Source organism: Monomorium pharaonis, chromosome 1, assembly GCF_013373865.1.
Source record: "Monomorium pharaonis isolate MP-MQ-018 chromosome 1, ASM1337386v2, whole genome shotgun sequence".
Taxonomy (NCBI): domain Eukaryota; kingdom Metazoa; phylum Arthropoda; class Insecta; order Hymenoptera; family Formicidae; genus Monomorium; species Monomorium pharaonis.
This window is the reverse complement of record NC_050467.1, coordinates 22,395,177-22,421,117: the sequence shown is the minus strand read 5'-3', so window position 1 is coordinate 22,421,117 and position 25,941 is coordinate 22,395,177. Positions and strand designations below refer to the sequence as shown.

General features: G+C 35.7%; 2 protein-coding genes across 6 annotated transcripts; one reads left to right on the top strand and one right to left on the bottom strand.

Annotated features, from left to right (window-relative positions):
* Positions 1–395: 395 nt before the first annotated feature.
* Positions 396–19,204, top strand: LOC105837514 (neuronal acetylcholine receptor subunit alpha-7). 5 transcript variants are annotated; one of them, XM_012682406.3, is made up of 9 exons: positions 396–864; positions 5,498–5,634; positions 9,327–9,481; positions 9,983–10,166; positions 13,273–13,489; positions 15,768–15,902; positions 16,626–16,819; positions 17,432–17,564; positions 18,190–19,204. In XM_012682406.3, exons 1-9 carry the CDS (start codon positions 801–803, stop codon positions 18,438–18,440), a joined length of 1,470 nt encoding a protein of 489 aa, XP_012537860.1. In that variant the 5' UTR covers positions 396–800; the 3' UTR covers positions 18,441–19,204. The 5 variants fall into 5 exon arrangements, with proteins under 5 accessions (XP_012537860.1, XP_012538021.1, XP_012537938.1 ...); XM_012682567.3 differs by having other exon boundaries at positions 16,626–16,804; positions 17,435–17,564; positions 18,190–18,440; XM_012682484.3 differs by having other exon boundaries at positions 16,626–16,804; positions 18,190–18,440.
* LOC105837681 (calmodulin-like protein 4) lies at positions 19,195–20,652 on the bottom strand. The gene is made up of 5 exons (XM_012682695.3): positions 20,348–20,652; positions 20,110–20,140; positions 19,824–19,955; positions 19,557–19,739; positions 19,195–19,498 (listed from the first exon to the last, which is right to left on the bottom strand). The coding sequence occupies exons 1-5, from the start codon at positions 20,348–20,350 to the stop codon at positions 19,398–19,400; spliced, it is 450 nt and encodes a 149-aa protein (XP_012538149.1). The 5' UTR covers positions 20,351–20,652; the 3' UTR covers positions 19,195–19,397.
* Between the last annotated feature and the right edge of the window lie 5,289 nt (positions 20,653–25,941).

Below are 25,941 nucleotides of genomic sequence, written 5' to 3'. Positions count from 1 at the left end.
TATCATTAATAAATATTGTTATTGTTACAAAAGTAAAGTATATTTCATAATGAATGTCATTTAAATATTTTATAAAATTGGGAATTAAACATTTATACGAGATTTGCAAGATTGTAATTTTCTGAAATCTTTTTCATTTTTCTCCTGGATTTACAAAAATTTATAGAATAAAAATTTTGTTGAAAACTTGGTTGCGAAACGAGGGTAGTTTTAATACACAATATATATAACAAGATATATTGTAAGATATTTATATAAATACATTAAAAAAAAATTATAAAAAGTTCTATTTTTTCCCTATATTTAAATCATAATTTCGCCAATCACAATTTCATATTCGTTTCATATTGCAATTAGACATCTGTTTTTAAGACTTGCAAGGTACATATAAAAAAAAGTGATTTAAGTTTATTCTCGATATGATCGATAAAATAATATCAACAATTCATGTCTTTTGTGTTTCAATCTTTCCTGTCGATTTAAAAATAAAATATACATCTCTATGTAATCCGTGATGCCGTTATTTTGCCTTTTATTATCCGAACTGAGGATCACGAACGGGAGATCGATTTCCACGTGTCAGCGTACTTTCGCGCGCTCGTTCGGATTTTGCGTCCGGTGTGAACTCGTGTCCGCGTCGTGTTCTAGCAAACGCCTGCGCGAATATCCTTCGGGAACTCCGTGTTTTCTGGTAGGGGTAGCGCGGGATTCAGGGGCGAAATTGCACGGTGGTTGAAAACCGCCATCGTGGACCAGTCGTACGTAGACAATCACGCGATCACGAGCCGGCCCTCAATTCCATGTCGCCGCCTCCTGTCCCGCTCCTGCGATACGGACTCCTTCTGATCATTGCCTTCGGGAATGGTGAGTGCTCGCAGCATTGCAAGTAGTTATTATTACTATTATCATTACCAATTTTTCTTGATAATTCACATAAAACGAATTCGCGATTCTTTTATTTTTTTTTGTGGACGGTTGTTTCAACATTGCAATTGGAGATTAAAAAGTTAATTAAATTTAAATTTAAGATTAATAAATAAAACTTTGTTTTTCTCTGATCAATTTTCAAGTACCTGTTTGCGTAATCAAGTTTTGTTTTATAATTATTTAATATATTTATTAATATATTAAGTTTAATTTTTGCATAGTTAAAAATAACATTTAATTATTGAGATGCTTAAAATAAAATAAACTTTCGAAACAATAAAACTTTTGCAACTGCATCTTAAATGATATTTAAGGATATTTTTATTAATTTCTATAACAGTAATTAATACCCGGGAAAAAAATTTTATATACAATAGATTTAATATAAATTTTATTAAAATTAAATAAGATACTAATAAGATTTTAATAAGAACTTTATAAGAATTTATAAAACTTTAATAAAAATTTTATATAGTTTAATATAAATATTTATTTCGTTTAATTCTTATAAAGACATTTAATAAGACTATATAATATTTAATATAGATCTGTACAAAATCAAAATTAAATATTTATCAAGTTTTAATTAAAAACCGAGTTCTTATTAAAATCTTATTAGTATCTTACTTAATTTTAATCAAATTTATATTAATCTATATTAAATTTATATAAATCTATATAAATTTTTTTTTAACGAGTATTGATAAGTAATAATGAATAATGATAGAAGAATAATGATAAATAACATGTAGTGATTTAAATGTGTACAAAAAGTAATTCAAATTAAAAAAGTAATCAAAAAATAATTCAGTGATTTAAATTCATACAAAAAACTAATAATTTTTCTTCAATTATCATCTTGATTTAAAATAAATTTAAGAAAACTTATATGATTTATGTATACGATTCTTTTTTTATTTTATTTTAAATTGAAAATTAAAGCGTTCGAGAAACAAGTTTAAGAATTGTTCTATCAAAACTTTTTTTAAAAATAAATCTTTGCAAAGTTGCGTTAAAAAATTCCATTTTGTTCAATGCTGAGCTCGCATTTGACGTAAGAAATTGGATTGCATAGCATATCCTGCACGGGAGAATTATCTTGCTTTGAAAATCGGATTATTAATACCTGCCATTTTTGAAATGCCCTCCGAAATTTTATCTTTTTGAGTAATGCTCAATAATCTCGGAAGCTGCGAGAAATGTAGGCCGTTGTCAACAAAGATTCAAGGTTCGCGCCTCCGTACCGAAGTGCGACCCGCGTTCAGGAATTGTTTAGATATTGTCGGGCTTCACAAAGCTCGTCGTAGCTTTTGTCCGTCAGGGCTACATCACCGCTGTTGTCAAATACGTCTGAAATGTAAATTAGCAACGCGATCAAATCCCCAAGGCTAAAACTTTAGCAAATTGCGAGCCATTTTTGGAATGAGTGTCCTCGACACGGAACAATGCATAGTAGTTCGTGATTTTTGTTATACCTTTCGACCGTGAAATTTTCAAGGATTTGGCCGTTGCAATTCTGTTCTAATATTACCACGTGTGCATCGAGTCGCCGCAGAATTAATTTCTCTAAAGATCCTTGAGAGATTAGCCAAGTCGATTTAAGGGACGCGCGAATGAATGCTTATTATCTTCGATTGTACAAATTCTAAGTTTTTCTTAGCTAGAGGTTAAAAATTCCATTCGTAATGACACAAAAATCAATCGCAAGAGTCGATGAATTCAAGTAGAATTCTGTGAGTTTACTCTTATCACCATAATTTGAGTTAGACATACAGGTAAAATACATTTTATATTTGTGTTCAAATCAGACATTTTTCTATTTTATATTAAATTGAATTGACGTTTTTTAGTATTAAAATAACATTATCAATACAATTTATAAATAAAACAAGCAACATGAAAATAATGTAGCTGTAAAACGTTAATTTCAATATAAGTTAGTAAAATGTTTGAATTTAACATATAAGTATTAAATTTTACTGAAGAAATTTTCTTACACGATTTGGAAACAAATTATGTCAGTCTAAAAATAATTAAAAAATTGTATTTTTAACTGGTTTAAACTAATCATATAATATTTAAATTTTATTCAACATCTCTGATTCAATTTCATTTATTTCGTAACACATGGAAGTTGACTTAGCAAATGGGTTCAATTACCGGGAAAACTGACGAGACATGAAGAGCCATGCCAAACGTTTCACGTGATCTACGATGTAGCTTTCGATCTTAACCGGACCTCGTTACAGTATGTTTGCGTCGCAGCTAGTAGTGCAAACATTTGCGAATCAATCGTGTCAAGGGGCCATTTGACGCCTCCTCCATTGCCATCAAATTCGGTGATCGGGACACTGCCGAAATTTGCATATTCGTCGAGTATCGGGATCTGTGCATGCATTTAGAAAATCGGTTTATACATCGAGATTTTAGCTGGTCGCTCTTGGCGATTATTTTCTCGTCGCTTATATGCAAGTTATAGCTGTTCACTCATGTTCGCACGTGGCTGACCACGTGCAAAAAGGAAAAAGGTCAACATTTTTATGAAATGCAATACCATTTAATGAAATACGGTAAAAAAAAAAACGAATTAATCAAGAGAGAAAAACAAAATTCATATCATTATTATGGCAAACATATTGTACGGATGTTTTATTAAATTGATAACACAATATTACGTAAATTAAAGATAATTAAAGAAGGAAACACATCCATAAGTCATATATCCGCTTTCTATCAAATCAGTATTTTGTTTAAAAATATAATTAAAAAACAAAATGGTACAAAGTATATCGGTATTAGCAATCTTCCTTTCTACGTTTATATTCAAGCAAATTTAGTAAAATATGAATACATTGTTAGTAATCGCGTATCTGATTATGACATTATGTATTAAAAAAGTAAACCTCTTTTAATGTATTCGTCTATTTAGCTACGTGTTCCATCGATTATTGTTTTGCAATGCACCATTGAAATTTTACTCTTGCTCTAACTGCTGTAAGTGTTCGCGGATAATTGAACATCTTCATATCCTGTGGGATAATCTCCAGACGGAGACGAATGTCTTCGCACGCGGTGAACCGTTCTAGACCGCTGAAGAAATTCGACGTCAGTCGGTTGAGATCCCGTGAGATATTCCGCAGCTCATACAGTATCGACATCCGATATACGATCTCATTATAAATCGGTGAGATTTTTTCGATTTACATTCTCGACGACGTGGCGATATTTCCCGATCTGCGAGGATCCTTTGGGATCATTTCTCCACTCGGAAATGAAAGAGTCGAATTATTCGCGAGAATTATGAAAACGAGGCATTACAATTTTGTGATATATATTAACGCATAAAATGTTTAAGTGATATCTTTGAAAGATGGATATTCGATCGTAAACCTCGTACATTAGTTTAAATTGGTATAATTGCTGGAAAATTGCAGTTGCCTCAATATTTTTTTCTGAGAATAAAATAACTTTATAAATTGATAAAAAGAATTTACCTAGTGAGATGCTACAAACACGGAATATCTTGTGTAACAGCAAACCGATGACAATTTTATACTTTAGCATCGTCGTTATAAAGACGACACTCATCGTCGTTTGAAGATACAGCTTTTGCAGTTCGATAGAACTGTAAGGACTGACTCTCCTAATTGCGAGTGGTACTCTCGCGACGAGTATCACTTATCTTCCTCGCAGTATCTTTCTTCTTTACTTTGGACTGAGATTAGCTCGGTCCTCTGACAGGTTTCACTACGCTTCACAGCACAATGGTCGCTTCAATGGGGACGTTACTTGATCATGTAGCCGATCGCTATAATGGACGAACATCCACGTAACGAAACGGATCAGAGCGGTGATCAGAGAGAAGGGTACAGCGAAAGGAATCTCTTGAGTCGTTTTTGCGAGACCGCTTCCCAAGACTTTGCGTCGTTTCTCGCGTTCGGCCCCGCGCCATCCTCCACTCTGAGTGATTCTCCATCGCATTTTATTCTCTCGAATATCACTTGTGTCGCAATTAGCTGATAACGTGATTCTTTACGCGGATATTTTGTTTGATATTAAAGAAAGAAAAAAAATAAAATTTAAAAATATTAAAAATTAAATTAATGTTATTAAATTGACACACACACATACACACGTATGCCTCGTTAAATTAAGTCATACTGTATTCATATTTGCTAAACTTATGGTTTAATTAACTTAAAAATTTTATTTACGTTATTGAGATGTTTTTCCTTAAATTATTAATGATACTCAGTGTAATAAAATATAATAAAATGACTATGTAATTAGTCATATTAGTGTTCATACTTGCTAAATTTATGGTTCAATTAATATATATTTATATATTTTATTTACATCATTTATGACATTCCGTGATAAAAACTTACTATTAAAAACTTCGGAAAAAAGAGCAATAATAAAACTTCTGTAGTAGATATTGTTTCAATATTCATAAGGAACATCAATATATTTTGGAGTAACAAATGTAATTAAATTGAATATAAAAGGCTAATAACCTTTTAATTAAAGTTAGAAAATTGCTTAATTAATCTTATTTTTATCTGTCCAGGTATTTGCGATGAGCATGAATACAGACTGACAAAGCATTTGTTAGACGGATATGACGCCGGAGTGAGGCCAGCTAAAAATTCGTCCCAACCTCTGCTCGTGGTTTTTGGACTGTCTCTTCATCATATTATTGATGTCGTAAGTATTCGAGCGTAAATAATCTTAAAAATTAATATACAACACGAAAGAAGAACTCCGGCGATTCTATCTATCTTTTAGTATTTTCTTGCTAATTTAAAAAAGTACTAAAATCGACATTCTACGTACAATTTTAATTATTTTTTATTTTTTAACAATATCAAAAGTTTTAATATTTTTTTCAAATGTTTTTATAAAATTCAAACTGCAGAAATTAATAATTTGCTATTTCATAGGTTTTTTAAGTCCCAAAATTGTTTGCAAAAATTTCTTTTATAACTTATATATAATTTTAGGATAAGAATAAAAACATTTTATATTATTAATATATTAATTACATACTAAAAATTTTTCTAAGTAAATATCTATTTGTGAAAGATGTAAAAGTATTTTTGGTTCAAACTTCAAACAATGTTAAACAACATTTCTACCAAATTAGCTAAAATAGATACAATGTCACTCCAATAAACATATATTTTTCGCAAAGAAATATTGATGGCGATTGTAAAATAGAAATATCAACAGAAATTTGACATATTTCTCGAAATCCATATAAAATTCAACGACGAATTGAAATGTATTAAAGAAACAAACTGTAGGCTGCATGAAATCCCTCGCTAAAGGTGAAGCCAAGAGTAGGATTTCTTCAAAAATGTTTTCGTATTCTTTCGTAACAGAAATAAATCAGGAATACTATTAAGATTTTATACATATTTGCGGAATCGCATTATATTGTTGTTACATTTTATTAGCATAATAAAAATAAGTGTACGAGGAAGTATTTTCTTATATAGCGGTGATAAGTTACGTAATCAATCCAAAAAGTGTATTTCTTCTCGACAAATTTCACAAAACAAAAAATAACTTAAATATTGTACCCGAAAAAAATACGAAAACACTTAATTGCTTGATTTTTTAACGATACTTGCATCCGCGTCTACAGATTTTTTGCTATCGAGTTTTATACAGCGTTTTGGCATTCAAACGGAATCTCAGTAAATGAATTTGTCTTTAATAAAATAAATTCCCGCTCGTGTGGCTAAAAAAATCTGTCCGTTAAAACAAACAATAGAAATTACATTTAATTTTACCGTCACTGCTGGTAAAAAAAATAAACCATTTTTATTATATTTTTTATTAAAAATTGATGTAATGATACTATTCACCGCTTTTCCATATCGATGTGCAGTAAATATTTTATTTGTTTCTTTTGTAATTGTATAATTTAGTCTATATAAAATTGCTAGATTAACAGTTTCTTCTTTCTTTTTTGACTTTACTATTTTTTATAAATTTCTCTTTATATATCTGATTTACTTTTATCATCGAATTTGCGATATTTTCGCGTCTTCCCTGTTTCAAGCAGTACAAGGTAAAATTGAGAAAAATGCGTATCGTAACGTAAATGGAAACACCGCGACCGTGACAGGATCCTCGGTGGTAATCGGAGATACGCGAGATAAATTGGCGTGAGAATAAGTAAGGCGGTGGGAAAGTTTCAGGCATTTGTTTCGCGTATGGCGGTAACGAGAGCAACCTTTAGCGCAACGTAACCGACCGGTCACCCCAAGGAGGCCTGAGACCGTCTAACAAGAGCTCATTACATCTATCGCGCAATATACGGTCAATTATTCGGCTCTCTCTCTTTCTTCCCTCCTCCCTTCTCTTTCTCTTTCGCTTGTTCACTTTTTTTCTCTTTGATAACATTAATGATATTTGCTGAATCTTAATTCATTATTGAAATATGTTAAACGCCGAATCTATTGGAAACTGTCTATTGACAGATTTGAAACTTTATGGAACAGTCAATGAGATAATTGAGTAATAACTGAAAGAATAATTTGCATGAGAATTTATTTGAAAAGATTTTTTTACGTGTCATATATTATAATTATTAAGTGTAAGACTTTATTATAATTGTATATTGATAAAGTCAAAGAGAATGCGAAACACAATTTTGTGTTGCGCATTATTATAAATCGCTTTAATTAAGACCATTTATCGAGTTGTTATTACAGATCTATATAAGATCTTTATTTTGCGTTGAGTGTTATAAGTTTTTATATACACAGATACAGCTTTGAATTCGTGAAATCTCGAGAGATGATATACGAATATAAACGCCAAGCATTAAGTGAGAATGATATAGCTCTTCCGCGGAGACTTTATTAGTCACGTACATATCCATCTTCTTTTATCATCACAAAAGTAACTACTTGAGTACACAAAAAATTATCGAATTGTCATTGAAGAAATTAATAAATAATCACTTTTCTTTTATTAAAAATAAGATTAAAAAATTTAACGAGATCAATGATTTTATTCAATTTGCAAACATATATAATAATAATTAAAAATATTGTTGTAATTCTTTAAAAAAAAAATTATTATAATAATTCCAATGTTAATCATTATAATTAGAATTTTATAATTTTTAATTATAGTTTTATAATTTATAATTAGAGTTTCATAACGGATAATATAATAAGTACAATTTTACAGATTATCTGCTGAAGTAGCTGTTTTAATGATGATTTAGAAATTTAATATGTACTGTAATGTTACTAGCGCTACTCTAATTGTCGGATTAAAGGAATCCAATCCTGAGATGTCAAGAACAGGTAACCTTCTCAAAAGTTCATAAAGTGGTTAGCGGAGTCGGTAAGCGGATAAAGGACTCGAGGAAAACAGGGTGTACCGGATCTAATAATGAATATTTATGTTCTGTGCGTACAAAATAACGAGATCTAATTATAAAGAATTCGATCGGACGTCAATCTAACGTTGAGATAGCGTTCACCGCGGAATTCATCAGGTTACGGGTTTCGCACGATTACGGTGGCCAATTAAATGCTGTGGATTCACTTCGTATACTAATTGACCTTAATTAAGCGTCCTATGCTACTAGCAAAAATAAAAAAAGAAATATTACGGATAAAACATTTTGTGTCTTAAATCGGCAAAGTATATTAGATTAAGGTTTCTGTTGAGAATAAACTAAGGCATTTCACCTTGCAATTCCTAGCAGTAAAATAAACCTTGATATGCAATGTACATATACATATATTGTATATATGAATTAATTTTAAAATATTGTATTTGATTTCTCATTTATTTGCAGCTACTTTTACACATTTGAAGATAAAGCGTTGAATTTATTAAAATTTCAATTGTAAAAATAATATTACTACATGACGTGGTTTAAAAACTGTTTCGGATTTTGTGAAGGATTGCTCATTTTTTTTCTAACTAGAAAGATATATTGCCTGTTGTTTGTCGACCATATAGTCGACAATTCGTTTCGTTGATATATATAAACTCCAATTAATCATACAGGTCAGTTTCAACGAGTTTCTTTTAGAGAGCAGTCTTTTTAAGCGTGAAAAATTAAATATTTTACGATAAATTAGTTACAAATTACGAAATTTCTTGAGAAAACCTTTTATTGTACTTGTTACAGAAATATGCTAACTAAAAAAATAAAATTATTTTCAATTTTCTCTTGCAAATAAATTCTATTAAGTAAAAGGGTTTTATAAATATGCGTGAAAAGCGCAAAAAAAACCGCATTAAAACAATTTCATATAATAATTTCCTCCAACATTTATATTTACATTTACGAATTTATATTACAGATTGTACAAGGATTACTTTGTTTTACATTTCTTTAACGTCTTCACATGTTATTTCAGGATGAAAAGAACCAGATACTTACGACCAACTGTTGGGTTACGCAGGTTTGGACCGATCATCACTTGAAATGGAATGTCTCGGAATTCGCTGGAATTCGAGTAATCCGAGTTCCCTACAATCGTGTCTGGCGACCTGACACGATTTTGTACAACAAGTGAGCATTTGTTTTGAATCGAGCTTTGCGAATTTTGAAACTATTACAATTTAAAATGTATACCGCAAGGAGGAAGTTTACGCATTCAATCCACAACTCTGGGATATTTAAAAAAAATTACAAATTGGAGTGGGCAATGATTTATACGCTCTCTCGAGATCTCTACGTCTTGATCCTGTTATTCTTTTGAAACTTCTTTCGATCCCTTGCGGGATACTTTCCGGTACATATAGTAGAAACTAAAGATGATCCAGAATAAAATATGACTCAAAAAAAGAACTCGTGAATAATTTCGAAAAGTAACGATTTTCAGGATTAATAGAATATAAAGACAAAAGAGATAAAGAGACAATTCAGAAGCAATATAGAGAAGATATAATTTCCAAAATTGCGCGAATAATACAATATTTTAAATAGAAGAGTGGAGTTCGCAGATATAAAGTTAATCGAGATAAAAAAAAATTTATATATCTCGTTGTGGTTTCAATTTTTTGATTACAGTGCGGACCCACAATATAGTTCAGCGGTCATCAATACAAACGTGATCGTCAGTCACACGGGCGAGGTGGTCTGGCTGAGCCATGGTATCTTTCGCAGCAGCTGCGATATAAATGTGGAATTCTTTCCCTTTGACGAGCAACGATGTGCCCTCAAATGGGCCTCCTGGACGTATGACGGGTACCAAGTAAGTTTCACATTCCATTTTTTCTTGCATTTTATCTCGCGCATTGGGATCTTCATTCGCCCGAATGCGAATTATCAAAGTTTTACGTTTGCATAATTGAATATCCGATTTTTAATCAGAACGGGTCACTGCGCCGCGTATCAAAATTTTTTTCTCTTAAAAAGATAAAGTTCGAAGTTTGCTCCGACGGAACAAATTATTCAGGGACGTAAATTGTAAAAATTTGCAAAATTTGCATTGAGCGCGTCCTCTAATCGCGTCCGCAATTACCTCGAAGATCTGGATAACGTGTTTAAAATTTTATTTACAGTCGTGTTGCGTGAATCTCGCGTAAAATGCATATCAAGTGCGAAAATATGACAAGATAGTCATTGAAGCAAAATTTTATATCTTGAAACATCGCTGATTTTGTAGTTATATTTTGATTAAACATTTTGATTAACTATTTTGTTAATTACACACGTACTTCATTATCGGAAATGTAATACGAAGAAGTTACGCTACTATTCGTTTGATATCCGCGACATTTCGCATAATTAGTGCAACAGGCAATAATTGATCGTGGAAAACAATCGCGTTTTAATGAGCTGCATATGAAGCGACTTGAGTCTCTGTGCGAGAATGACAATGCGCCGCTTAGCAACCTTGTCTGTCATAAAAAAAAACAAGGCCGTACAGACAGCCATGCCGCACAAAGTATGTAATGTTTTTAATTCCGCGAGCTAATAATCCTGCACATGTAATAGTTATGAGATACAATTCGAGATACGTTTCGAGAAGATGATACGATGGTACACGGGAGCTGTTCGTGTCGCTGCTTGTTCATTGAAGTGGCTCTCTGGCCATATAACGTGTATTATATTCACTATTATATATCACAAAAACAAATGCCAAGCCGTGCACCAGGCAGTTATAAAATATTTTACATATTACGAATTATGTGTACGCCGAATATTTATTCTTTATTTTTATGTATAAAAAAAATGAACAAATAATAAAAAACAAAATTCCTGGGAAAACAGACTTTCCTGTTTTGTGTTTAAAAAAGTACAAACGCGACAACATGTCTGTGATTTCTGATAAAGACAAAAAACAATTTGATAATTATCAAAGACCGATATTCTGTTTAGATTAAATTATTTGCATATACTTGCGTAAGAAAAATTTTTAATAAATTTAATTCTTGCCAAAATATACACGTGCGAGGACAATGTCTAAGACCAATAACGTTAAAGAAACATAATTTATTAACAATTGAGACCCGTGAAGTGTTTTGTTTAAACTAAAGTGCGCATTCAAAACAAATCTTTCCAAAATCGTTTTCTAATGAATCGCGAAAAACAAAATTCGAGCTGTATCTCAAAACAAATTTTTATTTGAATTTCTCAGTGAATTGAATCGCGATTGCAAAAATATAAAACATAACAGATATCAAAGTGAGTCTGAAGATCTGTCTATTAAACCGTGTAGTTTCAAAAGATTGATTTCAGCTGAATTGTCTGACCTAAGATGTCGATATGTTCCAAATAAAGTATTACGTTCGATTGTTACATAATAATACGAGTAATATGTTCCGTTTAGTTCTTTTCCCGTTGGTTTTTAGAATACTTTCAGCCCGTTTAAAAATGCGGACCGGCACATGAATCAGTCGGCGCGCGATCGTTCATCTTACAGATTTCCTTTTAAATAGAATTAATTTCTGCGTTCAATAATTCCTCGCGGTATTATATTCACCTTCATTTAAGATCGCGGAATATTTTATGGTTTCGATAGATAACGTTCAGCGAAATGCCGTATCGATTATCTGAGAACTGAGGTATCGGTACATGTTGTATATAGTTTATGCGAAATGCGAAACCATATCGATTAGGACGAATAAATACGACAGATTAAATCTTACATTTAGACACATCCTGAAATTATTATGAGTATCGCGAGACACTCGTGTATCCCTTTTCACGTTTTTGAAGCTAATTTTTTTTCAGTATTATACGCGGAGATACGCGGTAAAAAAGTATTTCGGCGCGGAATTGTGCGTGCGATGCGAATGAACGAGGGGAGGGTAAAAAAAAAAGTATAGTTCGCGATGCGAAGCCGATCGGTCTTTCGAAAGTTCTGGGGACGCTTAACACGGCCGTGTGGAATCGAAAACTCCAGCCCGTCAAGTCGTGAAAATGGTTCGGGCAGATCGAAAAGCTTAATCCTGGCATCGCGAGAGGAACTCAATACGAGAGCCGTTCGGTTCGTCTCTCCGCACCGAGAGCGCCCTGCCTATCTTTCACAGAGTTTTCCCATTTTCTATCTTTCCATGTTGAATGCACTTTGCGTGCCGCGCCGCCGTCGCCGTCGTTTTCCCATCGTTATGTAGGAGACGTCATCGCGGCTTAAAATACTTGTACAGGGACATCTTTCAAAGTCCCTCGCGCATTAATCATTTCTCATGTTTCGCGCCGCGTCGGTCGGATTCTTAGCGTTGATCGTTAATTTTCCATGCAAAAACTTCAGCAAAAGGTTACTCTTTAATTAAAAAAAAAAGTTAAACAAGTCCTTATTTTAATTAGTGGATTTTGAAGGAATTAATGTTGATCGAGTAAACAGATAAACGACACAGCAAATTATTTTAACGAGATTCACGATAAAAAGTTATGATAAAGACTGATGACGAAGATTATATTGGAAGCCAAATAGGGATGTCGATCCGTATAATACACTACACCATATTAAAATTCGATTTTCATCCTTTAATTCTTTTCATTCGTACGGCATTACCGTAACAAATGTCTCAATCTGTCATTATTAATAAAAACACGTATCAGCACGGATAAAAGGTTATTACGCGATATACAAAACAATCTGGACAAAACGAAAGACATTCGGCCTGTCAGCTGCCAATTTAACTTTTAGTCGATATAAAACCGAACCGGCCTCCGCGTCGTTCCGTACGTATTTAACGAAAGGACGCAATGTTCGATAAACGAATAAAACTGCGCTGATGTTTTTACTATACTCGCAAATTCGATAATTCTTTTTTTTTTTAATACTTTTTGCTCCGTCGTCGCGACTCCACGCGTCCTAACTCACACCGTGGAAATTTTGCGGGCATCAGCTCGAGCTGGAGCGACAGAGCGAGCAGGGGGACGTAAGCAATTATCAGGCGAACGGCGAGTTCCATCTTCTAGACTTCACCGCCCGGAGAAATGTCGAGTACTACTCCTGCTGCGAGGAGCCGTACCCGGACATCACTTACGAGATACGTCTGCGACGACGTCCCATGTTCTACGTCTTCAACCTGATCTTGCCCTGCATACTAATCAACGGCGTCGGTAAGTGGAGTGCATAAATGCGCATACGTGACCCAATATACCCTCCGTTAGCAATCCGCAATAGACTGACGTTCGCATATCAGGCAGTGTATTTAGATAATTGCATTTAGATAATTGATGTATTCAAAGTACCGTTACTACAATTCCCGAATGTCTCTCTTTGATTTGGAAAGTTCTAACGTTACAGCTCATTATCTTATGTCGAAACAATATTTTAAAAAGGATGATGATTAAGTAAATAATTATTAGTAGTTCTATTTTAAAATACCGAGTATTTTGTAAACAAAAGAATTTGCTCATCTAAATATCGATTTTTACGTCACATCATATTCAGCGGAAAGTGATAAAATAATCGATATATCGAGTTTCTTTAAAAAATGTCTCTTTCGCAGAAAAGAAGTAAAACTTCTTGAAATACTCAGATAATTTCGCCTATGAATTTTCACAGATTGCGAATTAATGATATGCGATAACGAGATACAAATCTCGAGGACCTCGTTTATTAATAAAGAAAGTAACAGTTCTTACCGCTAGTTACGAGGTAAATTTCATAAATAAACCTGAAGACTACGAAGCGGCAGACCATACGAGAAGTCATATACGAAATTAGATAGGTTCTCTCTTCTGATCTTTCCGCACAGCTTGCTTGTATAAGAAAATTGAGATTGTCCCTACTAACACAAGATGAGAATCTAATGAATTTGCATAATGATTTTCATAATCCTGGAGAAAGAAACGGTATCTTTAGTAATAACCGTGCAAGTGATTAAATTACGTGTTGAAACTTATTGCTCGGTGAGGAAGGTAAGATGTACGATTTATGACATATATCTATTTGAAAGAAATTTAAAATTTTAATAAAATTATATAATTAAATAGAATATTTTGAAAATAAATCATTTGGAAAGTTTACTAATTATTAAAATATTAAACATGCTTTATACATTGTTAATTTTTCGCAAAATATAGAAGAAATAAATCGTTAAAGAATATTATAAAGTTTTATGTGACAGAGAGAGGAGAAAGAGAGAGAGGTGGTGAAAATTCGAAAAATAATATCGGATCTGATAGCATTAAGATTTGTACGAGGAAAAAACAAATTAAGTTATCGTCTTTAAGGAAGCGACGGCATAAATCGAAGCATTTCATTTCATTTCTGCTGCCGTTTATCGATAATGAAACAAATTTTCCGAGAATCTGCTAGATATTGGAGTCAAGTTTATAAAACAGTAATTGCTTATCGATTTCAAAAAAGTTTTTATGGACAAAAAAGTGAAAAACAAAATATTATAAAAATGAAGAGAATAGAGAAATCAACGTACAGGATCTATAAATATATATAGATAAAAAGGTAAATCTTAAAACAACAGAATACACAAGACTCAAAGGACTCACAATCAAAATTATTAAACAAATGTATATAGTAAAGCAAGATTTTTTTAATGATAAAATTAACTGAAATTAATTAAAAATGACAATTATGAATTACAGAGAAATCTTTAATGTGGTTCGATTTGACCAAGAACTTGTGAATTAATTTATACAACAATACTCTGGGAAAAATAAGTACGGTTATAACTTTGGGGCCCACGATTAAGTAATCAAATTATTTAGATTACTTGTGACCCTAATTTTACATTTATGTTTTCAAATTAACTCTGTATTAACTAAAAATTGAATTTAGCTATTCCATTTAGTTGAAAGACTTTTAAGTTATTAATCAAATATTTCAAATATGAGTTCCGTCAATATCCAGTTACAAAGATAATTCCATAGTAGGGTTACGAGCAATTCAAATAGTTTGATTACTTAATCGTGGGCGATATACGTGGGCGATACCCCCAAAATGGGTTGTGACCGTACTTATTTTTCTCAGAATAGCAATAAAAAGTATATCAAATTTATTTTTATTACGTTTACAAATCCATTTGCAAGAAACCAATATCCTGCAAAACATGAATATATATTATACAGTTATCATATTATTTAATAAAAACTTTAAGTATACGTTTACAAATATAAACACGTTTGTGAGAACCAGAGGTACGGAAAACTTAAGAAAATTTAAGTTTATCGAGACCCTGAGAGAAAAGCAACGCGATACTGCCTCCGTCTTTTTTACCGTCTTTTCTGCAGTTCTAGTCGTTCCATTTTCGATTTCTACAAACTTCTGAGTTTGTCACGAGACTTCAAATCGAAGTCTCGTGGAATACCTCGGATTCAATATTTCGCGGTAAGAGTAAAACTTTCGCGGACGCTGCTCCTGTTTGCTCTCCAGCCTTGCTGGTGTTCTACGTGCCCTCCGAGTCAGGGGAAAAAGTCACCCTCGGCATCTCGGCCCTTCTTTCCATGACGGTATTTCTGATGACCATTCGTGAAACTTTGCCGCCCACGGAGAAGACGCCGCTGATAAGTGAGTATATCGTTAATCGTTTCGTCTCGTTAATTCAAATTCAGAAAGAATATGTTCACATATCTAAGAGATATTTTCGAAATGTTACTATTTATTAATATTTTCTATATTATTATGTTCGATTAAATTTGATCACAAATATGATATAATAATAAATTTCCAAGTCGATTTTGTTAATTTTGAATCGAATGCTATAGGGTAATTTCGACTCGATCATTACATCCGCTCGTTATTCATTAAAAAAACTCTGCGAAAAAGTGCACCTGGGATTTTCTTGAGACGCGGTTAGCCGTCTGCAAGACTGAACACCGTCTCATTTCTGCTAATGTAGTCTTCGAAGGGGGATCCTTTTGAAGACTGCATTAGTAGAAGGAGTGTGCTCAAAGAACAGCGAGAAAACCGAATATAACAGTAGTTCCGAATCGTTATCCAAATGGAGAAAGAATTTTGTTTGATAGTTAAACACGTGAGAAAGTGTGACAGACAATTTCCTTAAAAACTGATAAAAGATGGATCGAGCTCAACAAATTTCTTGAAAAACATTTCCTTTTTTCCTATTTTATCCGATTTCTTTTAATTCTGTGCGACATTTTAAGATAAATATTTAACATGCACAAATTCTCTTATTTAAATTACTTTTTGCATCTTTCAAAAATCTAGTCAAGAGAAATAAATGCAATTGTTTATTCTATTCGCTTGTGTTTTCCCTCTTGGTGCTCTCAGGTCTTTACTATGGCGTCAGCATTTGCTTGGTGTCGTTTGCATCTGGTTTGGCGGTCGTGACATTGAATTTACATCACCGTGGTGTGCGGGGCATACGCGTACCGAGGATCGTGAGGTCGCTGGTCTTAGACAAATTAGCCAGGATAGTATTTCTGAATTTCCAAGAGGAGAATAGATCGGTAAAACGGATGCACGTAATGCACATGCATATTGTTTCTTGTAATACGCGGAGCATTTTGCAAATCGCCATCCGGTTTTCTAAAACTTGTTTAAATATTATGAAATTGTGTCAACATTCTGTGCGCGCGTTTCTCAGAATCAGATCGGTCAGATAATAATAGTCGTGCAGTTTCCGGTGGATAATAGTGTAAGTAGGATCGGCCTCAGGCGTTTATTTCAGCGTACATGAAAGAGATAACGGGAGATTGTATATAGTATTTCCAACACATTATAATGAGAAAAATAAAACAATAGGTTTAATGCAAAAGAATTGAAAAAGATAATTATCTCGATCAGATAAATAAGAAACTAAAGCGAAAAAACCCACGTGCAATTGTAAATAATGCAAAGAAATTTATGAAATGGATATTAATTTTAAAATAATGATGAAAAATTAATGCGATGCAAGTTTTATTTGCGGATAAGCGTCTGCTGCCGATGCTGAGCGCAAACAAAAAACATATTACGCTGAGAAAAAGTTTCGCGATTCATACAGTTCCTAAATGCACGTGCCCGCTATTACTCCGTCCTATAGAAAAGTTACGGTGCGATCATCAATACGGGATCACAGCGATTTGTTATATCAGCAGGAGCCGGCGGAACAATTCCCGAGAAGAAAGAACAATTGTCCGTTGCACTGCAAGCCCGAACCGGAGCAGCACGTATCCCCGAAATATGTATCGAGAAAAGACGATAGTCCCAGCTCTAGTCCCAGTCTAGGTGAGTCTATGATGGATTAATAAACTTTAGATTAAGATTATATCACTAACTTTGTCAGAAGACATGAAATTACATGATAGAAAAAAGCCATTCTACTTCTTTAAGTCTCATATTTTTCTTTTTTTAATTTTTAGTGTTGTATTATTATATCACCGTTTTCGAACCTGCATTTATTTATCCCTTTAAATGTATTTATTATTTCAGTGTGTTATATTAGAAAAATCGGATTTAAAAGTAAATTTTTTTTTCGAGTAATAAATTTTCCTTCCATTCTCTCATATAATTTAAAAATCGTAATGGTCTTTATCTATATTCACATCAATTTATTGTAATTCAAAAAATCACAAACGTTTTGCAAAATCTGGGACGTACTTTTGTAAAAAAATCGTTTCTACTTTTGTGCAAAGTGTAATACTCTTGATTGTGAGATGTTTACTCTCATTTGCATTCAGTGTAACAGTCCTATGTTTGTTGTATTTCTTGTCTTGAATATGTTTTTGTTTCGATCTTTGAATATGTTTTTGTTTCATCTTTCAGCAGTTTTTTTTTCATCTAATTTGGTCTATTTTCTTTAGCCAACTAATTTGTGTCGCGCAATTAATGTATTATAAATCGAATGATACAGATCTCGGAAAAGAAGGCGGCCTTGAGGCGCATTGGTCCCGGGTCCTGGGAAGAGTGCACGCGACCATCGAGAGGAATGAACGGCGCCTGGTTGAGCAGGACCGTCGAGAAAGGACAGAGTTAGACTGGAAACAGGTCGCTCTGGTCAGTGATCGTGCCCTGTTGTGCGTTTTTTTTCTTACGACCGTCATCAGCACAGCGGTGATTTTATGTGGCTCGCCTCCAACCCCGGATGTGCCCAAAGATGGGTAATCCTTAACTACCGATTCGACTAATCGTTCAATAGTTGACGAACAATATTTTCCGAATATCATCGATGATTTTTAATTCAGATAATTTTATCTCACAGATTAAAGAAAAATAATTTTACAAACACGTTGATACAAAAAACAAACGAATACTTTCCGTTCGTTTTATTATATAATAAAATATGTGTTCGCGTAAAAAAGATTTTGAGAAATTAATGGAAATTTCTTTTTCTATTTGCTGGAAAAGAAAGATTATTTTGAGACTAATCTAGTTTCATTTTATTCGCATATTTCTTGCACAGTATTGAAATTTAGAAAAAACGAAGTATCTGTCTTTCGACCAAAGATGAATTTAAAGAATGTAAAACTGCTATATATTAGTTCTGATAACAAATTAATTTTTTCTTTCAAAATAAAAATTGGTATCTTTTTTGAGAATTACATATGCATTTCGAAATTACAATATAAATTCGCTTCTGCTTTCTCAACGTTTTCTTTTGAATAAAGAATTAAGAATAATTTCAAAATAGGTAAAACTGTAAATATATCCATCAAATTTGTCACGTAAATTTAGCGACACAGTAAATCTTTAACAGCTCATTAATAAATAAGATGTACTTATCGATATAAAAATGGACTTAGAAATTAGTATTCTATATAATGAGAATTCGTTATCTGTAAAACAATGAATGTATTGTCAATACTGAAATGTGCTTAAACAGGGTTAAAAGTATAATTTAAGACATGACGGCAATAAATAATGAAATAGATTTTATTTATTCAACAACCGTAGAAGTCCCGCAACCACATATTTTAAATTATAAAGTCTTTTTTATAAATTAAAAAAGACTTTCCTTATTTATGTAAAAATATAATTTCTCACTCTCTTGTATTTCACAGGATTACCGTAAGATATATTATAGAACGTATATATAAATACGAAAGTTGCATCTAACAGTCTTTAATAATAGTCAGGTACAGGTGCACAGGCTATTTTAACAAAGTCTTCGTACTTCACGTGTCCGTTCAGAGACACATTGGCTTCGCGGAAGATTTGTTCCACTGTAACAAGGGACAGTATGCCAAATACTACAAAGCTGTAATTATTTACTCACTTTACCTTCTTTGCTGCTCAATTGTTCTCCCCAGTTAAGCAACATATGTGCCAACTGCCGTGCTGGAATAGTGCCACTGTGAGAGGTATCTGCAGCTTGAAAGGCTCTAATCACTTCTTTCGGTAGATCCTCCGCACGAGTCTGAAGATGCATGACTTCCAGAAAATCAGCAAAAGACATCTTTCCACCTAGACATAAAAGATAATTTCTCTTGTAATTTTTTATTTAAGTATAAAAGCTAAAATTGGCGAAGGCTGTACAACATAGCTTACCTTTGTCCTTCATGTACTTGTTCAATTCTGCAATGGTTGGGCTTAATCCTAAGGATCTCATAATTATAGTGAGCTCATCGAGCGTGCGAATCTGACCGCTTCGAGCAAACAGATAGAAGCACTCTCGGAACTCTGCACACAAAGATAATAAAATTAGTGAATTAAAAAATTAATTTATTAAAATAATATGAAATTTATTAAAAGCAATAAATTTCAGATTTAGCTTGTTACGTTTATTTTAGCAATACAATGAAGGCAGTAATTTTGCAACTCGTTCTCGACGTACCGTCTATATCCTCTTCTCGGAAGTAGCGTGCCTGTAACACAATTACACACCGAATGAAATACAAAGAGTAAAGCAAAATGCATATTAAGCAAGTCCATTGTGCAAAAGGAAAAATCAAACAAAAATCGCATGTGGAACACGAAGAAAATAAGATTGAGTCCGTCGCGAATTGAGACTTTACGACGTTTTAAATAGATTTAGAAATTGTTGAAGCGTAATTATAAAACAGTGGAATTACCATGGTCGGTAGGACTTATGAAGATCGCGTCTTCTTGAAGATTCTTCCCTCGAGTTTCCGTCACGAGCTTGACGATCTTGACACAACAGGTGTTTGACGCGAACGTAACCTGTACTGCGATTCCGAGCAACCTGAGCTCCAAGTCTCGAGCACACTCACGCACACATCATACTCCGTCTGTGCTTAAAGCGAGGGGAGCTGTGATTTGCGGGGAGAAGAGCACTCGTGTCAGCTCGGTTTATTCGTAAGACTCGATTATGTTTGGCCAGAGAGGAACCTGAGAGAGCGTCGTTTTAAGCTGTTTTCATCCATCAGCGCCTCTATGTGCACATTGAACTATGTAGTCAAATGAATCCCGTAGGGAATGTGAATGACTTTTTGGATCTCTTCTATGCTACGTCCAAGAATCGTTTGAATGCGCACGTCAAGACACACTACTGAACAGAAGTAAATCAATTCGCTCCTAGAGTTTTGTATTTCTGTATAATTGCGCGACGCGACTAGTAAAGTTTCATTATTGCATGGCACGATCGACATTCTACCGAACGGATTGCGTACACTCCTCGAGCGAATACGCGCACACGAAAACTTTGCCCGGAACGAAAATCAACATAGCGCGAAAGTGGCGTGACGTCACGTAACTTCGTGGAAACAGGCCGAGGAAAGCGGTGAGAAAACCGTTTGAATGAACAAATTTGTTTCAAGAATTTCGTATACTCGCACGACTAGTAGCACCAGTAGCACTTCACTTCATTGGCACTCGCGATATTCTACGCGATATTCTATTCAACAAACACTTTGCTCGAACGTGCACGCGAACACCTTATTCAAAACTGAAGGCACGCACGACGCCGCGCTTTACACATGAATACGACGTTTGCTAGCACGACGGCACAACACCATACCTGCACACAATTCGATTCTCAATACGCGAGACACGCAAAGACACGAACGGAAACGCACGGAGTCGACAGAGCGTCTAACCGGCGCTGGAGTGGCGTACGCGACTGGAGCGCGGAGCAACGGAGCAACATGGCGGCAGCGGCGCAGGTGCGGCGAGTGGCGCCGACTAGCGCCGAGTACCGCCGAGTCTGCCTGCCAGCAGTCACCTACGCCACTCCAGCGCCGGTCGGACGTTCTGTTGACTCCGGCGTGTCCGCGTATTCATTTGTGCGCAGGTACGGTGTTCAGTGGTTTTGAGAATGCCGTCGCGCTAACAGACGAGCCGTCCTTTTCACGTATTTTTTCAAATGTAACGGTCGCGCCAAGTGAAATTCTCGCGCGCGGTTTACGTTTTACTCGTGTGTGATATATTGTCTGTAATATCGGGAGTGCCGAATAAAGCATCGGGCGATCGTAATGTGCGTATTCGAGAATAACAGGATGATGTCAGCAGAAAGCGGCATCCATGGAGCGACTTGGTATTCCGGAAGAGGAATGTAGCAGCAGCAGCAGCAGCAGCAGCATCATCAGCAGGAACAGCGACAGCAATCGGTGAGTGAATTGTTATCAAATCAATTATTTGAATTTATATCATGTATATGTGGTATTGCACATTTATAGAACACGATTATGCACATTTGCATAAAACAGATTTAAAATATGAATGGATATAATTGTAAAATGTACGGGTATAGCATGAAACAGAACCAAATAAACGTGGACATAGCATAGAAGAGACCCAAAAAGTCATGCACATTACCTACGGGATTCATAGATATTTGACTACATAGTTCAATGTGCACATTTTGTGCACATAGAGGCGCTGATGGATGAAAATACCTAAAACGACGCGATGACCGCTGGTCGTTGTCTGTAAAAGAGCGACATCGCTCGTCGGGAGAGACAACTATGGGGATCCCGCGATTCCGGTCGTGCAACCTGTGCGAGGGAATGGTTGATCGACGGTCAATGCTCCTGTCGTCGAAATGTACAATGATTTTAGAATGCATAACTTATTAACGGAAGTCCGTGCAGAAATTCTTAAGTGCGGAAGCGACAATGCCGATAAATCGGGCACTTCCAAGAGAATCCGATGAAGAGAGAGTCGCCCGAAGGGATAAAACTTTTGATACGACGAAAGGCGAGTCAGGGATATTGAAGGTAAAAAAGGTTAAATACGCGCGAAGATTTTTTTTGGCACATTTTAGAATTAATATCGCACAATTGTTGTCTGTTCGTGTCGCGATTATTTAATAAGTTATTATCCAGCCCTCTTGATGTCGTACTGTTTTTGGTTTCGTTAAATACAATTCGTTAAATACGATTTTGATCTCTAAATTAAATGCGAATCATCTGCTAAAATAGATTTTAAAAGCTTATTTTTATAGAAGCTGACTGGATCATGATTCTGCAATGAGTTTGTGAATGAAATGGATGAAACAGTTTTCTAAAGTTTATTTTGACATATCTGTGTAGTTTGATATTTTAATACATATTATTAATATAGACATAAAATATTTTAATATCTTGTATAGGTATATGTATTGATCTTTTCGTAACGCGTCCTGAATTCTAAAACCCACTTTAGACAGAAAGAACATAATACATTTAACATCGAGAAAGAAGAATCGATTTAAAATCATGTAAATGTAATTTGTACAATAAAAATTTATTTTTCGATTATCATTGAATTGATTATATGACAATAGGATTTTGTGGATTTTGTGGATTTATTTAATTAACAGAAAATTTAACGTCGAATAATCGTAATATAAATTATTTTCTCATAACCATTTTTCCAACAAAAAATATACCATTTAAAGACTTGGAAATATTATCTTTTATAATTGCATTTAAAAAATATGTATATATATATATGTATATTTAATTTTTCAATTATTACTAATACATAGAATAACATTTATCACATATCTTTAGCTTATACATCAAATAATAAAACGTTTATTAATTATTTTCCATAATTTACGTAATATTCAAAAACAATAAACGCGAGATAAATATATCATCGATATTGAAATATACATTTAGACAGAATGGAAAATATGATTTTAAAATAATAAATAATAAATTTTATTTATTTAACAACCGTCTCGCAACTCCGCATTTCTCTGCAATTCAATTTTTATGATTCGACGATAGACGGAAGCATACGACAGATAAATTATATTATCTTTTAGTTTGGAATATTCTTATAACAATTCGCCCAGGTGACAAGGTCTGGGGAAAGGACGATTAATCAAGCGGGACGGGGGAGGGCAGCGTTAGCAACTTTTCGGGGAATAAATTCCGCGCTAATTGCGACTAACGCGATTGGGCCGCTATCAGACGCTATGCGGGTGGAAGGGGGCAGGGGGAGGGGAAAGCCGCGCGGCGGCAGCCGCGAAAAGAATAGCCGAACGGAACAATGATCCGGTAATCGTCGCCCCTTCCGGCGCGCCGGCGGTCGTGTATTAGAATTTATTTCGAATATGCCGGGGGCGGCCGTGTGCCCGCCGGTGGCTATCGATTAACGCTCCTCGCCTCCGCGCGCCTCGTTAAAAAGGCTTTCGCCATCAATCTCGACACCTTTTATGAGGCCGACGGTTACTCTCCTTTCCGTCCCGAAGGATTTCTCCTCTCCCGTCCTCCAAGACGAAACAATTTTTTTTTTTGTATCCCCGGGAGGGACTTTGACTACTCTCGACGTTACTCACGTTACGTCTCCGTGACGTCACGCGGAGGAAACACGAGAATCGACTATCGACTTCGCTCGCTCGCGAGATAAGATTGCGAATTAATGGCGCGATTCGGTTTCGCGAGCATATCGATCGCAAACAAAGCTCTCGCTCCGTCCCGATCCGGTCCCCATTGGTGTTTTTATATTCTCGCGTATCGAGAGTACTTCGCTAATTGCGCTCCGATTTAAATATCCCCGCGGCTGTAGTTTTAAAATGAAACTGGCAACGGGATTCGCGCCTCGCCTCGCGGTCTCTCGCACGGAACATCGAAATTCAGTGGTTTCCGATACTCTAATTAATGCAGGTTCGCAAATGGACGTCTCTCATTGATTAGCAGCCGGAGCAACAGCAGATCGGTTTTTCATCGAGTCTCCGCACAAAAGACGCGAATTCCCCCGCGCGTTATTCTGTAATAATAAACAAACCGGAAGCGCAATTGTCGCATCCGGCAGTCAGTGGGATCCATGCTCGATAGTTACGAACAGTTAACATTCTCCTCTCCCGAAGGGGGAGAGCGAGTTTAGTAGTCGTTAAGAGCGAGCACGGATTCGCGCAGCAGAACCCGTGGAAACTAATTGGATATCGCGGGCTCGTCCTTTGCAGCATACCGTTTCCATAATTAAATTGCTCGCGGCCTCGGCGCCGCCGCATGTCGATAATCAAACTAATCCGCGGCGCAACATTCCCGGGGTAATGGTTTCGCGCCGTCGACGACGATTGGGGAAAGGGGCGGGGGTGAGTGAGAGGGAGGATTCCGAACGTACTCTACTCCCTCCCCTCGCGCCGTTGCCGCCGCCGCCGCCGCCGCCCTTTTGTCACCGTCCTCGTCGACTTCGCGCGTTTTCCTTTGTTTCATTGATAGATCGTTCCTTCCGTAAGAAAGGCACGACGTGCACTCGCCGGCGCGTTTCGGTCATACGAGGGTAGAAGCAATATACCGAATGACAGATACGAAAATATATAGCGCGACATAGAGGGACGGAAGGACGGGGGGAGGACGGCTGTTCAAAGTAGATGTAGATCTATGGGATAGACGAAAGGGGAGGAGAGAGGGAGAGAGGGAGAGAGAGAGAGAGAGAGGAGCGGGATATCGGTCGCAAAGGACGCGAGGAGGAGAAAGTTCGCGGAAGGACGACATGTTAGCGTGCGCGCATGTCTCTCGTCCTGCCCGCGCTCTGTTACTCCGATCTTCCTCCTCTTGCACACCGGCACACACGGCGGAGGAGACCGAACGGGAGAAAGATAGGGTGGGCGACGCGTTCGCCGACGGCCGCGAGATAGAAAGGACGGAAGGAAGGGTGCGCGGGGGGAGAACGCGAGGGGGTTGAATAAGTCCGTTCCGCGCGTAGTGGGAAGCGACTCGGCGCGCGAGGGACGGAGCAGCGGGAGAGAGGGAGAAAGACAGAGAGAGAGAGAGAGAGAGAGAGAGAGAGAGAGAGAGAGAGAGAGAGAGAGAGAGAGAGAGGAGAGAGGGGGGGGATAGATATGTTCGTTCCGCGCTTCGATGGAGTGCGTAATAAAAAAATATATTTTAACGTCACGTGGAATCTAATCGGTCTTTACACGAAAACGGAGTATCGGGATCTGTATTTTAATTATCTGCAATATTTACAATAATAAATATATTGGAGTATATGCTGAGAGAAGGAAGAGAGAGAAGGAGAAAAGAGCGACGGTGGAGCAGAGAGAGGGAAGGAAGAGTGAGAGCGAGAGAGAGAGAGAGAGAGAGAGAGAGAGAGTGAGAAAGGAGCGAAGGAAGAAAGAGAGGTCCGCGCGCGGCTGTAGTAGACGGAGCAGCGGGGAGAGGGGGAAGGTCGCGCGGGATTGGGCGCGAGGGGGGAGGGGGGGAATATATAGCTGGGTCGAACGCGCACGAGTGGTGGGGGGAGTCGTTGGCCTCGGGAGTCTTCGTCC